A 17,465-nucleotide genomic window follows, 5' to 3' on the forward strand; every position below is an offset into this window, starting at 1 on the left:
ATTACTTACAAAAGATCTTCCCTCTATGCACAGGTTTGGTTTATAGATTTGACAATAAATCCCATTTTCATTGTTTTACTATAATACTAAAAATGTGGTATGCTAAATATGTAAAGCAACCCCTATTGGAAGCATATACATAATGATTTATTGTATAATCTGAAGAGGGAAAAGGAATCATATGATCTGGGAAAGGGATTTATAAATAGCCTATGTGCTGACAAAAGGAATAGAAGATTGGTCTGTTTTTAATAATATAGTCATTATATTATTAATTAGTCATGATCACTGGCATTGTTCTATTAATGTCAATGCTAGCCCACTGCTCCCACTACCCACATCTGTAAATTCTCATATTTTAAATTCATTTTCTTTCTTTTCCTCTTAGATACCATTATACCATATACTATAAACTGAATGTTTATGTCCCCCAAAATTCATATGATGAAACCTAATTCTCATTGTGATGGTATTTGGAAGCAGGGGCTATGGGAAGTGATGACGGTTAAGCCCTCATGAAAGGGATTAATGTCCTTATAAAAGAGGCCCTAGAGAGCCATTACAGTCTTTCTATCATGTCAGGACACAGTGAGAAGACTGCCATCCATAAACCAGGAAGCAGGTCCTCATCACAAACCAAAATGCTGGACCTCAGATTTTCCAACCTCCTAAACTGTAAGAAATAAATTTCTGTTGTTTATAAACCACCCATTCTGTGGTATTTTGCTACAGCAATCTGAACAAAGACACTAGAGAGCTATACTCATTTAATGTTTCTCAACTTTTAAACTGTAATACAAACAAGATTTCTTTCAGTTGCATCCATTGTTCATTTTTTAAATGGACAAATCTGTTAATATTGTAAGATACCTCTATAATTTTGGCTTCTCCATTTTCAGCAGTTTCATCGTTGTATTCTTCTTTAACAACTTCCTTCTTGGTTTCAACTGTTGCTCTAGCACTTGTATCTGTGTTTTTTTCTATCATATCATTTTTTGACTTCATTTTCTGTCCAGAAACACAAAATAATAAAATAATAAATACATGATTTAACTGGTGTGTTGATTAAATGGCCCATTATTTCACCAGCTGTTGTAATAATTTGTGGACAAGCTTTAAAGTATCCATATAAACTTAATATAAACAATATTACCACCTGATACTTTCAGGGTTATTATAAGCCTGAAATGGCATTAAAATGAATAATATTCCTCTGATGTAAATCAAAGAAATTTTCTTTTAGATGAGAAGCAACAAGTTAGAATGCTGGCCATTGACTACTTAGGGCCAACTGTCAGCATTGGGTTAGACTTCAATAAATTAATTCTCTGGCTAGATGGAACCAGTTTATCCCCATCATGTCAAATAATTAGCAACAGGTTTTTTTTTTTTTGTCTTTTTGCCATTTTTCGGGCCACTCCAGCGGCATATGGAGGTTCCCAGGCTAGGGGTTGAATCGGAGCTCTAGCCTCCAGCCTATGCCAGAGCCACAGCAACGTGGAATCCGAGCCACGTCTGCAACCTATACCACAGCTCAGGGCAACGCTGGATTGTTAACCCACTGAGTAAGGGCAGGGATCGAACCCGCAACCTCATGGTTTCTAGTCAGATTCATTAACCACTGTGCCACGACGGGAACTCCAGCAACAGGGTTTTTAGTTGCAGAAACTTCATTGGTAATATTTAAGAGAAATACTATGTTAGAGAGAGTATGAATTTCCATATATTTGAAAGAGATTACCTGGGGACATTAATCATTTAATCTTGGGGAGTACAAGTTTTAGAATGACTTGAATAATGATTTCTTTACCAAGAAAGCTCTTTGCCTAAGTGTGTATGTAGTAGAAAGAACACTGGATTAAGGGGCCAACAAACATGTGTTTAAATCTGGATCTTTTTTTTACTTGATGTGATCTTGAGCAAAAGCAGAAATCTCTTTGTGCTTATTATTTCATATTTAAAAGAGAGTAATACCACCTACCTCATAGGGATATTTTAAGGAGAAAATGATAAAAATATATGGAAATTACTTTAGAAACTGTAAAATGCAATACAGATATGTTATTCTTCTCTTAACACATAAGAAACTGAGAGCCAAGTAGGGTAAAATGTTCTAGTCCATGATTTTATATTACCTGCTTTATTCTAGTACTGTCTTTTATTTTTAAAGGAAATAAAGTGTTTACTATTTTAATAACTTACAAAATGAGTACTTCATTTTATAGTGACCTTGAAATGCTAGAGACAAAGTGAAAAGAAACTTTCACTTCCTTTGTCTACTATTACACTACGATTACCGGAGTTCCAGTCGTGGCGCAGTGGTTAACGAATCCGACTAGGAACCACGAGGTTGCGGGTTCGGCCCCTGCCCTTGCTCAGTGGGTTAACGATCAGGCGTTGCCATGAGCTGTGGTGTAGGTTGCAGATGTGACTTGGATCTTGTGTTGCTGTGGCTCTGGCCTAGGCCGGCGGCTACAGCTCCGATTCAACCCCTAGCCTGGGAGCCTCCATATGCCGCTGGAACGGCCCAAGAAATGGCAAAAAGTCCAAAAAAAAAATACACTATGATTACCAAAACTTCACTTGCCATAGTTTTAACAATATTGTTTCATCAATAACTTCAAAACAATTTATGAAAATGACTATAATTTAGTTTCTTCAACTACAAGATGATGGGATGATGATCTCTAATGCTCCTTCTAGCTCTAACCTTTTATGATGTTAAGAATTCAACCTATTCTTAAAACATCAGTCATACTTCAATAAGGCAGTTTTAAAAATATATATATTCACATATATTTACATATAAATAAATAAATATGAAGGGTAAAAAGTGAACTTAACATTGAGACTATTTGTATTTCTAATGTCTTTAACCACAACATCAGAGCATAGAAGCCTATATAAAATCAATCACATACATTTGAAAATAATGTATATGAAAGCACTTTGCAAGCTGTAAAGTATTATCAAATGTTAGTTACTATTATTACCACAAAGCATCACTTTGGTTATAGAGTTTACACCTTTTGTTTTCCCAGGAATATTGGTATTGGAACTATATGATGTCAAAGACATGTACATTTTATAGGGCTATTCAACTAAAATTTTGTTTTGTCTCTTCCTAATGAAAATGCCAAAACACAAATATTTCCTACTCAAGTGGGCTTTCGTGTACCATATGGCATAATGTAATATATCACTAACTGAAAAGAAAATAAAGCAAAATTATCAACTGTATGCCTTTCCAAAAAATTATTTCTGAAGAAAAGCAAATTTCTCTCAACATTGTATGCTGAATATTTACCCGTGGAGTTGATGTTCTTTTGAACTTCAGCTCTGGTGTAGTGGGCACAGGCAACTGCAAAAAAAAAAAAAAAAAAGTCATGGGGTAAAAGGAAGAAATCATAATTGAAGAAAGATAACTAACAATGAAATTCAACCTCATAATTAAAATAAATGGGTATAGTTTAAACTGAACACTAGGATAAAAGCATTTCCTTGGTATGAAAGTTTTTTTATTAAAACATCAAAAATAAATCTTGTATTAAATAACTAGTATTGTCCAGGATTCCCTGAATTTTAAAATTACATTTTACAATACATGGGCAGCTTTAAAAAGACTACTTACAGCAGACAGTCTGGCTGATCTTCTCTTTGGCTATAAGTTAAAAATAAATATCAGTTAAGAGAATTATGGGTATACAACACTAGAAATATTCATATTATGGTGAAAATATTGTGTAATACTATATCATATATATATATTCAATAAGAAGCATTGTGAACTTGATTAGAAAATACCATAGTAAAAATATAAGTTTTGATTTTTCTTTCCTCTGGACCCTTCATACAGCTAAGGAAAATAAAACACAAATTTAAATTTCAATTGCTAGGCTAAATGAACACAATGGACAGTAACGAGAGGTATATTTAGAAATGAAAATATAGCCCCTTCTTGAAAACTGAAAAAGTCATTCTTTAGCTTAAAAGAAAGATGCTCTCTCTAGATCTTAAGCACAAAAACGTCCTAAGTTCGAAGAAGTCTGGAGTTTTCAATACTGAATATATTTCTGAGAGTGATCATTGGCATACCATATTCATATGGTGCAAATATACTAACTAGCATTTAGTTTTTAACTGTTTATGTGTCTTAAGTTTATAAAACAAGGGAATTTTTTTTCAGGGAGATTCTAATACTAAAGAAACTCACCTCCTGCTTCATATCACCTTGACCTGCAGCCTATACAAGGGAGAAAACCACAGAGAAATAAGATCATCGATATAAACATATAGATCTGAAAAAATTGCTTATGGATCACAGTTGCAACATAAAAGTTTATGACTTTTTCCTGGATTCCTGCTCAAGTAGCCACCTGTTACTGCTTAGTAGAATGCTACATACTGCTGTCTGCCAACGTGAAAATATTAGTAAGATGCAAATGAACTCTCGAGACATAAAATTATACAACTGATAGCTCATTTCATCCTTTTGTGTAAATTGCACATCCTAAAAGCAAACTTTTTAAATTTTAAAATCCACGTGTTTTAGCCAGAGTTAAAGCTAAAAAGTGTGGGGGCGGGGAGAATGAAGGCGGAGCTTCATGCAATTTCCTTGTCTGTTTAGCCTTATGCTTGAGATGCAACTGTATTTATCTGACCTCTCTCATGACTGGACTATTCGCTCCTCCAAGTTCTGCATACAAGAACTACAATCCCCACAATGCCTTGAGGGGGAACCCTCTTTGTTACAACGTCAATGCGTTATTCAGAGAAGCCGGCTGAGGATTTTAAAACTTCCCGCCACTACCTGCAACAAGGTTGTTGTCAGCTCTGTAAAATATAACAAGACCCAATGCACAAGCCTAGAAAAGCACAGCGGCGGGAATCTCAGGAAGGGAGATGGTGATTAGAAACCATTTCTTTCCGTCTCCGAGCAGCCTTTTAGGCTGGGAATGATCAAGCTATTGCACAATCTATACAACCCCAGAGCACCTGAGAATTTCGGTCTTATTCCTATGTTCTAAAAATAGGGAAGGTGGACAGATAAACAGGAATAATACCAAGACAATCTTAATGCCTTACATTAACACAGTGTTTTACAATTTTATCAAGCAACGTTTTACAATTTTATCAAGCAAAGAAACAGCGATCGATTTCACTTCTAAGGGACCTCCCCCCAAAACAAACACCGAGCGCGAATTTTTTTCCCATCCAAGGGAGGAGCCACGAATTTTTAAATGAGGGCTTGCAGAAGACTTGTAGCCCTTGAATAGCTCATATCAATTCTGCATGTCTAACGTGCACAAATCCTTGCTACACCAACATCAGCAATAGTTTACCTGACGCACTTCTATTATCATTCTTCCACCTTTAGACAGTGAACTTGGAGAGTCCCAGATCTCTCAGCCTTAAAGTTGCTAATTACAGCGGTGGATCGCTCCCTTCTCTAGGACAGTTTGATGTCTGCGCCACCTAATGGCATAGGACTACCATTGCATAGCCATCTGGTATGACAAGAAGTGGAGGAGGGAAAAAAAAGGAAAAAGAAAACGGGAAGAACAAAGGCAAATACGGGAGAAAGCCATGGCTTTCGTTTCGAGCCGGGATGGTTCCTGGAGAAAAGCTGGAGGCTGAGGAGGAACCTAGTGCCTGGAAGTGTGGTTGGGAGAAGTCTTCTCCAATAGGGTAAGCGGAGGAAGGGGGGTGGGGTAGGAAGCGACAGCAAAGCGCTATGGCTGTTAGTAATTCAGCATGGAGACACCTTTCAAGCAATTCTTTCCTTTACACAAAACAAGCCAAAAGTGAACTACTAGTTGCATGAGAGACCATCCTCAAACTTACACCAACCGTTCTTTGCCCTTCCCTTCCCTCCCCTTCCATTCAACACATCACAAAATCGAACTAGAAGCCAAAATGCTTCTTTAAAAAAAATCCTCTGCTTATTAGGAAATATGTATTTCAGTCGCCTATCCCCTTTCTACCTTCCTATTTCACTTACCTTTCTTTTGGGCATTGTTGCAGCTCTCTATAGGAGATCTTAACAGTCGGCAGAAAAAAAGCCGAAAGCAGTCTCTACCCGACCGCTCGGAAAGCAACTGAGTTTTCAATGAACTAATTGCAGCACGACCTGTACTAGCCTAAAAAAAAAAAAAAAAAAAAAAAAAAAAAACCCTCGTTATTGGCAACATTAAACGCTCCCAAGACCCAACCAAGCTACGTGAATGGTTAGCTGGAGTGGGAGCAAGATCAGAGTGACAGGCTGTCAGACCAATAAGGGGAGGTGGCCAGTTCAGGGGGCGTGTCCCACGGACTTGCCCGAAGCCTTCTTATGCTGCCTGCTCGGACCACTGGTGGGGTAGAGGAGATTTTGGACTTAATAGAGGCAAAGTGCTGAAGCATAAAACTAGCAGGAAAGCCGGAATTGTTTTGATCGGTTTTTTTTTCTTCCCTTTTTTGTCGTAATGACGGACGAAAGTCACTGGACTTGCTTTCTCCACAGTCTCCAAAAACCCCACTTTACTTCTTCCTGGCGGGAAAGTGCTTTAGAGATATGATTGAGCCCAGGCTCTAGTCTTTGCCTTCTGCCTTTGACAGGAGGATGGAGATGAATTAAGTGGAGCACTCATTCAGAAAGTAGAAAAGAGTGGAGTTGTTTCTGAGGTTGTGAGAACTTGCCAACTTTCCGCCAAAGCAGAATTGTGGTCCTGGCAGGATCAGGGTGTCAAAAGGGCTTGTCTACCCAAATGGAGAGTAGCAACAAAACTGGGAGCTTTGAGAACAGGAGGCACCTGAAGGTGAGGACACCTGATAGATACCATTTTCCCACTTGATGGGAGTCCATTAAGAATTCCCCGTGTAAAGTTTGTAATAATAGAGGAAAAGTGCTGATACAATGGATTATGAATCCAAAGGTGGCATTTAGTGAAGGAACTCAGGAAGGTACCATGCATTAAAGTGTTTAGGACTTAGAAACTGCACAAGCATAAAGCCATTAAAGCACTTACCTCTAGTGCAAATTTAAGGATGTACCCCAAACTCAGAAGATTTGGGGTGAGGCAATTGAGGTGAATCATGCAAATGCAGGGTAGGATCCTGTTTTTACTAAAAATTGATATTTTGTTCATCGTGAACTTTTTTTCATTAATTAGATCTTTCCTTTTTGGGGGCCGGGGGCACACCTGTGGCATATGGAAGTTCCCATGCTACGAGTCGAATAGGAGCTGCAGCTGCTGGCCTATGCCATAGTCATAGCAATGTGGGATCCAAGCCCAAGCTGTGACCTATGCCACAGCTCAGTCAATGCCAGATCCTTAACTCACTGAGCCAAGACAGGGATTGAAACCACATCCTCATGGATACTAGTCAGGTTCTTAACCCACTGACCCGCAGCAGGAACTCCTAATTAGATCCTTAAAATAGTGCATTAAAGAAAAAGAATATTTATATATATTCATATATATATGGGTCACTTTGCTGTACAGTAGAAATTGACAGAACACTGTAAACCAACTATGATAGAAAAAATAAAAATCATTTAAAAAATTAAAAACAGAACTACCACAGGATTCAGAAATTCAACTTCTGAGCATTTATCCAAATAAAACAAAAACATTAATTCAAAAGTAAAAATAAAACAGTGCATTAAATATTCATTATTGAGTTTTGGGATGCCCTTTATAATCTGTGCCTAAGGAGAGTGCCTCCTAAACTTACCCTGGTCCTAGCTATCTTTAGGTGGCTTTCTGTTCTAAAGGAGGCTTCCATCTGCCTTCAAAAGTTAGTTCCTGAGACCTAAAAGTTGTGAGAGTGGGGATGGGAATAATTATGGGTAAAAATGTAGGATCCTGAAGGCCTTTCTCAGAATGCCTTGCTTTGGATTTTCCTACAGCTGATTGGCTTTAAATGTGCTCCAAAAGCAGAAATCCCTATCCTGGAAGGTTAATCAAAAAAGGAGATTAACCTTTTGAACAGTTACTTAAAGGAAGAATTCAATTTGTCCAAGTGGATTAAAAAATTGGAATTATCAATTTAAAAAATAAATATTCATAGCTGCTATAGAATATCAAAACCATCCCTTTAAACTAAAATACAGCCTAACAGAAGAATGCATTATTTTTACTTTTGCTCATTCTTCCCCAGCACCTACAGTGTGGAACTGAATAGATCAGGTAGTAAAGAATGACCACAGCTCAGTTTCCCTTCTCCAACCTTTTGTCACGTTCTGATTCAAGTAGATAAATCAGAAAGACATTTAAATTGCTTCCTTTGCCCACAGTTATTGGGTTCATCCCTAGATCCTCTAGGTGTGTCTTTTATGGTGAAGGCATTATTGGGTGAGCCTAGAAATATTTCAGTCATTTTATTTTCCAAGAGTTAGAGAATAAACATAAAATTTGGGTTTAATATAAGGATTGCTTCATAAGGATAAGGAGAAACATGAAGGGAATGAAAAATGTGCCAACACTGGAACACATTCAACAAATTCATATTTAGCATTGTCTTTAAGTTGGATTTTTTTGTAGACTAGCTTATGAAAATGCACAACCTCGTGGCATGCAAAGTAGCATTACACAGTTTCTGCCCCTTAAGGATTTCTATAATTTTGTAGAATAGAGCAAGCAGATGCACACATATTTATAAAGCAAGATTACTTGTATCATGTGAGTGGTACAATCTAAGTTCAATAATAAAACAGAAGGTCTTTATCATTGGAGAAGGTTTCTGCTGATGAGGTAGTATTTGTCTTGGCTCTAAACTGATGGATAGACTGTTATATTATAGCAAATGCAGAGGGCAGGAAAACTTTGTACTTATTCAGGGAACAGAATGCTTAGTCCACGTAGAGTTAAGCAGAGAAAAAATGTGCAGGTCAGTGGGCTCTATGATTCATAAGTTTGTTGGCAATTTTTCCTTTTGGTCAGTTTTTCTTCCCTGCAGTCTAAGCTGTTGCATCTGTGATTTATGTCTTATTAGATTGAAAAAAAGTCACACACGCATAAGAAAATTTTCTAAGGTTGAAACATTTCTCTAATTCCTGATCCCCACCTCCCATATTCTTTCCAGCCATTAACAAGGATAGTCTTTTGTGCAAACCAATCTACCCTAAACTCTTTGCCCTTGCTATATTATTACCTCTGAATGTAGCTCTATTCTCTTATATCTTCGCTTATCAAATGTCTACCTAACTGTTCAGACCCAAGTCAAATATTACTTCCTTGACAAAAGCCCTCTCCAATAAACCCTTAAAGAGTCTACCTTCTTGTTACACTATAGGATTTAATTGTACCACTTATAGGACACAAGCAAGACTTGATATTTTCCACTATCTCCCTAACCACTCAGTTGTACATCTTCGCAATGACTTAAAATTTTATATACTTATTTCTCCTTGCCCAAATATTTTCTCAGCACATTATACTTTGCATATCTCCCATAGAATTTATTAACTTTAAAAACTATTTTTTCTAAAGTTGATAAATTTTTCCTTAAGTGAAGTTTTTATTTTTGTATAATTGTCAAAGTGAGACTTTATTGGCTCATTTTTTTTTCTAAAATTACATTGACTTATTTCTCTTTTTAAATTATTTATTAATGACTATGAAGTTTGATCAACAATTCTCCACGAGACTCTCTAATTTCCCCTGGCTATTAAGTATGCCTACTACCACTCTCAAAATTTACAGGAGCTGTAGCATGCCCATTATTAACCATGGGGAAATGACATGGGACAAGATGAAAAGTTATAGAGGAAAGGGATCAAAATTAAAATGTTTGAGCTGGGGCATTCCCATGGTGGCCCAGTGGTAAAGAATCCAACTAGTATCCATGAGGATGCGGGTTCATCCCTGGCCTTGCTCAGTGGGCCGGGGATTGGGCATTGCTGTAAGCTGTGGTGTAGGTCTCAGATGAGACTTGGATCTGGTGTTGCTGTTGCTGTGGCCATGGTGTAGGCTGGCAGCTGTAGCTCCAATTCGACCCCTAGCCTGGGAACTTCGATATGCCATGGGGGTGGCCCTAAAAAAGAAAAAAGTTTGAGATGGGTACTCCAAAGGAAAATATTTGATGTTTATGAGAAAAGGAATGCTAGGCAGTTAAGATAAAAGAGGTCTTCAAATGTTCTGTATATTTAGAGTTTAAAATGAATATATGTTGCACAATTAAAAGTATTTCTCCATACACTGGCATGTGATGAGATCTCAAAAATACTGATGGATTAGTAATAAATATCTTCTTTTCTATATTAAATTATCTTTCATTTAGGTCGCAGATATGGCTCGGATCTGGCATTGCTGTGGTTGTGGTGTAGGACAGTGGTTAGGCTCTGATTTGATCCCTAGCCTGGGAACCTCCATATGCTGTGGGCGTGGCCCCAAAAAACTATATATATATATATATCAGAAAACTATCTACTATTGTTAGCAAGTAATGAGGCAAGAATTGTATCATATAATTAAACCCTATGTTTTAAATATATTGTTGGTTGGTATTTTCAGAGGGCAAAAATAAACGGTAAGTCTACAGTGAGCCAAAGTATACCAATACACTTATTTATTTATTTATTTATTTTAGGGCCGCACCCTGTGGCATATGGAGGTTCCCAGGCTAGGGGTCAAATCAGAGCTGTAGCCACTGGCCTATGCCACAGCCACAGCAACACCAGATCCAAGCCATGTCTGCAACCTACACCACAGCTCACTGCAACGCTGAATCCTTAATCCAGTGAGCAAGGCCAGGGATCAAACCTGTGTCCTCATGGATACTAGTCAAATTCGTTTCCGCTGAGCCACAATGGGAACTCCCCAATACACTTATTTTTGAGCCTTGTATAAGACTGAGCTGAGGAATTTGCTTAGATTGATGACAGTACCTAGCTGAGACTCTGGAAAAATTACAATCCTGAGGACCCAAATCTTCCTATATCATATATTTATTCACGGCAGGCCCAAGACTAATAAAATAGTGAATTAATGAGTGATTTCTTATATGAAGGAACTGGAAAGTATGTTTCCAATAGTAAAAATAAAGGGGGCTGCTTTCTAGGGGAAAAAAGAATATGATACAATTTTATGATTTTAATTGCAAAATATCTATGCACTTAAGTAATTATTTGAAAGAATCCTATTTTTAGGCTCTCAGACCTTAGAGTTTAGAGGAAGCTATTAGAGATTTTTCTAGTTTAATATCCTTGGAATATAGATGAATAAACTCAGGCTCAAGGAGTTAAATATGTTCAAGATCATCTATTAAATGTGCAGCAAGATTTTTTGGTTTTGTACTAAAAATATATCTATGGTTGTGATATTAACAATTATACAACTTATGAAGAAATATTAGTGATTATGTAGCATATTTGGTAAATACAAATTTTGTTAAATTCCAATGACTTCAAAATTCAAGAAGAAATTGGCCATCAACCTATTTCAGATATTTTTTAATGCTTATTCATGTTTCCTCCATCTGTCTATAATCTTTAAATGTGAATTCTCCAATCAGTTTTTAATTACCTCAAGAACGTGGAAAACATAGGGGAGAGAAATTCTACTTTCACCTTTTTCATTTTTTTTCTTGTTGGTTTAAGGTAATTCCAGGGAATGTAGGTTTTTCACCTAGAACTTGACAATTATTTGTCTATGTTTTAACTCGTTCTTTTGCCAGCAAAGAAGTTTTCAAATAAAATTGCAGATGAACTTTCTCATTGGCTAAAAGTTATTTGAGGAGTTCCCATCGTGGCTCAGTGGTTAACAAATCCAACTAGGAACCATGAGGTTGAGGGTTCGATCCCTGGCCTCGCTCAGTGGGTTAAGGAGCTGGCATTGTCGTGAGCTGTGGTATAGGTTGCAGATGTGGCTCAGATTTGGCGTTGCTGTGGCTCTGGTGTAGGCTGGTGGCTACAGCTCTGATTAGACCCCCAGCCTGGGAAATTCCGTATGCTACCCGTGCAGCCCCAGAAAAGACAAAAAGACAAAAAAAATAAGAGTTATTTAAAGATTTCCAACTTCCAGTAGGTGTCCTCATTTACTAGCAAAGAGTTTCGAAGTTTTTCACTTTAACTATAAAGTCTCTGGTTCCCTTAAATTTACTGAATTCTATCTGTTGAACTTAATTTATGTTTTTAGTATGGTTAATATCTATGTTTTTGCATGAAATATGAGACTTTTAAAATCTTAAATATTTTATAATATTTTATTATCAGCCTTATCTTACAGAAGCCTAGATATTAGTCCATAGCTTATAAACTGCTAAGATGTATATTGGGATACTTCTACAACTTATGTGATTATGGTAAGCTAACATAGTGGTGTCTTTAGTTTAAAATAATTACATTTTGCCATTTTGTATTTTAATTTACCTTAATGCTTCAGGCTTATCCTACCTCTTTAGAAAGCTCACTAATGCTTGTTATCTTTAGAAAAATAATTCATAAAAAAAGAATTAAAAAAATTAATAAATACCCCATGCTGCCCAAATGAGACTAGAGCCTATTTTCAAGAAACGACAGATCATTTTTTGGTGTAATCCAAATGTCCATCAATGAGAGTTAGATTAGAAATAATCACTCATTACAAAGAAAATAGCAGTGATTCATCAAATAGGTTGTGTGTCAGAAACCAATGTCTTCACTAATAAATTCAATTTAGTAAACTCATACCATTTTAATCAGAGATTAAAGTTAAATGCTGGATTTTTAAGAGGCCCATAGAGAAATTTTTCTTTAACTTTGTGTCTTGCTAGGTTTTATCCCCCCCTCCTTTTTCTGTTTTTGGCCTTCATCTCTTCAGAGCCTTACATATCAGATTGTTTTATAATAAGCACAATATCACCTTCTAAATTGTTTCATTTTATTGTAAATCACTTGAAGCTATCAACTGAAACTTGTTTAAATTTAGACATAGCTAAATTGTGATAACATAAATTTAAAACCAGTTTTCTTCAAATTTCAAATGTAGATTTAAATGTTCTGATGAAGTAATAGAACTCAAGTAGATTTTTTTGTTTTGGGAAATTGGAAATCTTTGTTATTGTAATCACTGTATGTTCCTTGAAGAGGATAAATAAACAAACAGCAGAATAACAAAGGTACTAAGTCTGAAAATGCTTTAGATTGTATGGCAAAGGAAGAGTTCAGGGAGGAAGAGAGAAAAGAAGATATACTGGAGAAAAATCTAGGAAATTCTCTCTTAAGAGTCATTTTTGGGTGATTATTTATACACATCTCTGTGTTCTTAAATTATAAGGACATGGTGGAAAACATTTACTGCAAGATTTTCCCTATTACTTTTTTTCCAAGGAATTGTTCTTTTTGTTTTTTGTTGCTATCCTGTTTTTTATTGTCAGTCTAGGTTCAATTTGCTTGTTAAATAATAGCTGACATGCTTCATTCATTTTCTGTTTACTTAAAACCTGGGAAATTATAATTTATATCGAAGTGAGTAACCATTCAAGCAAATGGGCATGCTCAATTTTTACACATTTTAATGACAATAGTATAATCTACATTTACATATTTTCATTGTGTTAAATAAAAGAAACACGTCTTTGGAATTTCTTCCCTTGGTTTCAGGGTTACATTGTCTAAATGTAAATAAGATGATATTTAAAATAAATATGACCATAGTTTGTTTTTTGGATTATATATAGTTTAGTCTATTTCATGTATGGATTCATTATTGATTCAAATTGAAGGAAAATAGAATTACTACTTCAGCCTCTTTTTGTTTTTATGTTTAGTTCACTTCTAAATTTATTGTAAGATTAATTGTCATTTAATTTTTCCTGGATAGGTCCCAAACTGGAGATTTTTTAAAAAGTAATAAAAAAATACTGTTTTGGTTCATGAGGTACGTTTTGTTCTGTGAAAAATATTATTTGTGTATTTCTTAAAAACAGAAACATTATTTCATGAGTTTATGCTGTCCTACCTGTTATATTTGTCATAATTTCATATTTAAAATAACTGTTGCAAGATAATTTCTTTTTAGTATTAACTTGTACTTTGTTTCCATTTCAAGAATTTAGCCAAATCTTTGTGTTTTTTCCCCTCAGCTAGTTGCTGATGTCTATGCTTTGAGAATTACACTGGCTAAGTTCTTGGAACTTGCAGAACTTGTTTATCAAAGGGAGGAAGTAGTCTCAAAGAGTAGAAGAGGGATAAAGAGCCACACCGTAGGAGGCTTTGAACTTTCCTCAAGGCTGAAGAAGTGACAGGGGATAGGATAGTGAGACCAATGTACCTATTGGCACATAGTGTCCCAGATGAAAACATGGCTGTGGGATGCCAAATTGGTATTAGTAATACTGTAAGAAGGGTATTTCTGAGAATGATTGGAACAGAAGTGCTTCAGAGATAGCAAGAAATCAGCACTGGAGAGCAGTACTGCTTTACACTGTCACCAACAGAGAAGCATGACCACTTCTTTTACTTTGGCCAGCATTCAGTATTTTAAAATGTGTTCATTTTACATGTTTTTAATTATGAGTGAAGTGGAATATTTTTACATATATGTTCATATATGTTTATGTATGTTTGATGGCCATTTGTATTTTGCGTATGTGTCCTTTAGTTTTCCATTTGATTTTTCTCTTTCATCTTTTGAACTTTTTATTGTGGTGTTTTCCTGGACAAAAGATTTAAGTTTTTATGTAGTTTTATCACTTTTTCTATATGACTTCTTGGTTGAGTTTTCGTTTAGAAGAACTTTGCCATTCTAAGATTATAAACACATCCATTCACGCTTCTCTCCAGAAATTATATAGTTTTGCTTTTTATATTTAAATATTTGTTCAGTCCTCTGGACTTTTTTTTTAAGGGTGAATGGAGATACAGCTTAGTTTTTTTCCCCAAATATGAGCCAGTTGTCTCAATAGAACTTGTCATCTATGAGTGAGGAAACTGAGGCTTAGAGCAATGAAACGACTCTCCTAAGATTTCTAAATAAGTTGTTAGAGAAATTGAGAATAGAAATCAGATTTTCTACTTCAACTTTTGGCCAATAATTTTTCCAACAAAGTACACTGACTCATTGTTACCTCTTCTGCTTAATTAAGTATTTTTTTTTTTTTTTGCCATTTCTTGGGCCGCTCCAGCGGCATATGGAGGTTCCCAGGATAGGGGTCGAATCAGAGCTGTAGCCGCCGGCCTACGCCACAGCCACAGCCACAGCAACGCGGGATCGGAGCTGCGTCTGCAACCTACACCACAGCTCATGGCAACACCAGGTTCTTGGCCACTGAGCAAGGCCAGGGATGGAACCCGCAACCTCGTGGTTTCTAGTCAGATTCGTTCACCACTGAGCCAAGATGGGAACTCCAATTAAGTACTTTCCTGACATGACAGCATTGTGATTTAGTCTAACCCAGTATAAATTGGATGAAAAACCTTTTTTAATTATAAACAATTATCTGCTTGCCATCAGGAGAGTGTGAATTAGAAAATGATTTATTTCCTTGTGTAGGGAAGATCTATACCAGGAACTTCGAGAAGAGAGACCAGCTGTACTTAAGTGCCTGGCATAAGTTGGGAAGGTAATGATCACAAGGCTATAGTGAGAGGAACTGGGGTAGGAATGAGAGCTAGATAAGAGGGGGAGCTTCTTTATATTTTTTTCTTTTGGGTCAGACCTTCAAAAGTCACTCCTTAGAGATTATTAGTAAACTATTCCCTTGTCTTCTCTAGTTTTCTCCAGATTAAATTAATAATGACAGCTACTGTTTATTAGAATCTTATTACATGTCAGGTACTATTTAAGTTTTATATGAATCATCTCTGGTTTTTGGTTTACAGGTGATACAGTTAGCAATTGCTGAGCCAGAATTCAAACTCAGATGAGTTTGACTCCAGAGTCTATTCTCTTTTAATTACAATTTCATTCTTTCAGTCCATTTTATCCAGTAATTCTGCTTTTGGATCTCAGTTCAGAAATTCATCATTATAAGAAAACTCAGCATTTAAAAACACTGTAAAACAGCTATAATGGAAAAAAATAAAAATCATTATAAAATGAGAATAATTTCTAATGTAATCAATTAGAGAATTAATTAGTTTGGTTTATTGTTTTACAGTTTTACACTTTCAGTTCTCTTTGAGACATAGTGCCATCTTGCCTCCAAGTGTGAAATAGCTACTATATCAATGCTTGTAGAATGTAATTATCCTGACCACAGATATAATTCACATCCATTCATTCCACAAATATTCCTTGACTATTTCCCAGAGCCCAGTCACTGCATTAAGCACTGAGGACACAAAGATTTGTCTGGTTCTTAAGGAACTCACTATCTAATACAGAGATATGTGTGCCTACAAAGATTACAATGTAATCTGAGTTGTGATAAAATCCGAGTTGTGATCATGTGATATAATGTGCAAAATAATATGGGAATCAGCATAAGAAGCAAAATAACACTAAAAGTGGGGAAGTCAGGGAAGGATTTACTGAGGAGGTAAAGACAAAATAAGAGAGATGGGTATTCCAAGTAAAGAATTACTAATAATTCTATATGACTTTACTCATCCTATAGAAGCAATATTTGTTGAAATACTAACTAGTGCTGATTAATTTTTCATAACACACGTAAAACAAATAAATGACTACTAAAATACTTCCCAATGTATCCCTCAAATTATCTTGTGGACTACCTGTGGTACTGTATCCACACATTGACAAACATTCCTCTATTAGAGGCGCTGGAGTTACACACACACACACACACACACACACACACAATCACATACCATTTGGGCTATATATTTTTCAGACAATGCTGAATGGGTGGCATTTCTTTCTTTCTTTCTTTTTTTGCCTGACGAGAGAAGTGGGACTCTGATGGGTAAACCCCTGCAAAGGAACTTGCTGGAATTGAGGAGGAATATATAAATGCCCAGCCAAAATAGAAAATGTGAACTTGACCAGCTACTATTTTAGGCAAGCAGGGGCAGGTGTGGAATAACTCAGCTTCCTTGCATAAGATGTGGACTAGATGGGACTGGTAAAATTTCACTGACATGTAAAAAATTAAAACCATTACCTTTTAACTTAATGATTCTGCTTTTTTGATATACTTAAATATTTAAATTAAAATTTTAAATATTAAAAAGTGTTTTTCTGGAAGTCCCCATTGTGGCTCAGGAGTAACGAGCCAGACTAGTATCCATGAGGATGTGGGGTTCGATCCCTAGCCTCGCTCAGTGGGTTAAGGATCTGGCGTTGCTGTGAACTGTGGTGTAGGTCACAGATGCAGCTGGGATCTGGCATTGCTGTGGCTGTGGCATATGCCAGCTGCTGTAGCTCCCATTTGACCCCTAGCCAGGGAACTTCCATATGCCCTAGGTGTGGCCCTAAAAAGCAAAAAAAAGGAGGGGTTGTTTTTTTTAATACTAAATTGGATTTCCATTATTAAGATTGTTTTATCATAATGATCATGAAAATACCTGTTTTTTTTTTCCCAATGAGTACCAAAAAATG

General features: G+C 36.2%; 1 protein-coding gene across 1 annotated transcript in view; it reads right to left on the bottom strand.

Moving 5' to 3' along the window:
- The window catches only part of HMGN5 (high mobility group nucleosome binding domain 5), a 53,636-nt gene that overhangs the window by 2,098 nt on the left and 34,073 nt on the right, over positions 1-17,465 (bottom strand). Inside the window, exons 2-6 of the mRNA XM_047765645.1 lie at positions 6,002-6,140; positions 4,214-4,243; positions 3,632-3,661; positions 3,308-3,361; positions 871-1,008 (exon numbers count right to left, since the gene is read on the bottom strand). Of these exons, the coding sequence (XP_047621601.1) occupies positions 871-1,008; positions 3,308-3,361; positions 3,632-3,661; positions 4,214-4,243; positions 6,002-6,016 (267 nt within the window). The 5' untranslated portion in view covers positions 6,017-6,140. The remainder of the gene's footprint in view (positions 1-870; positions 1,009-3,307; positions 3,362-3,631; positions 3,662-4,213; positions 4,244-6,001; positions 6,141-17,465) is intronic.

The sequence above is a fragment of the Phacochoerus africanus genome, chromosome X (assembly GCF_016906955.1).
Source record: "Phacochoerus africanus isolate WHEZ1 chromosome X, ROS_Pafr_v1, whole genome shotgun sequence".
Taxonomy (NCBI): Eukaryota; Metazoa; Chordata; class Mammalia; order Artiodactyla; family Suidae; genus Phacochoerus; species Phacochoerus africanus.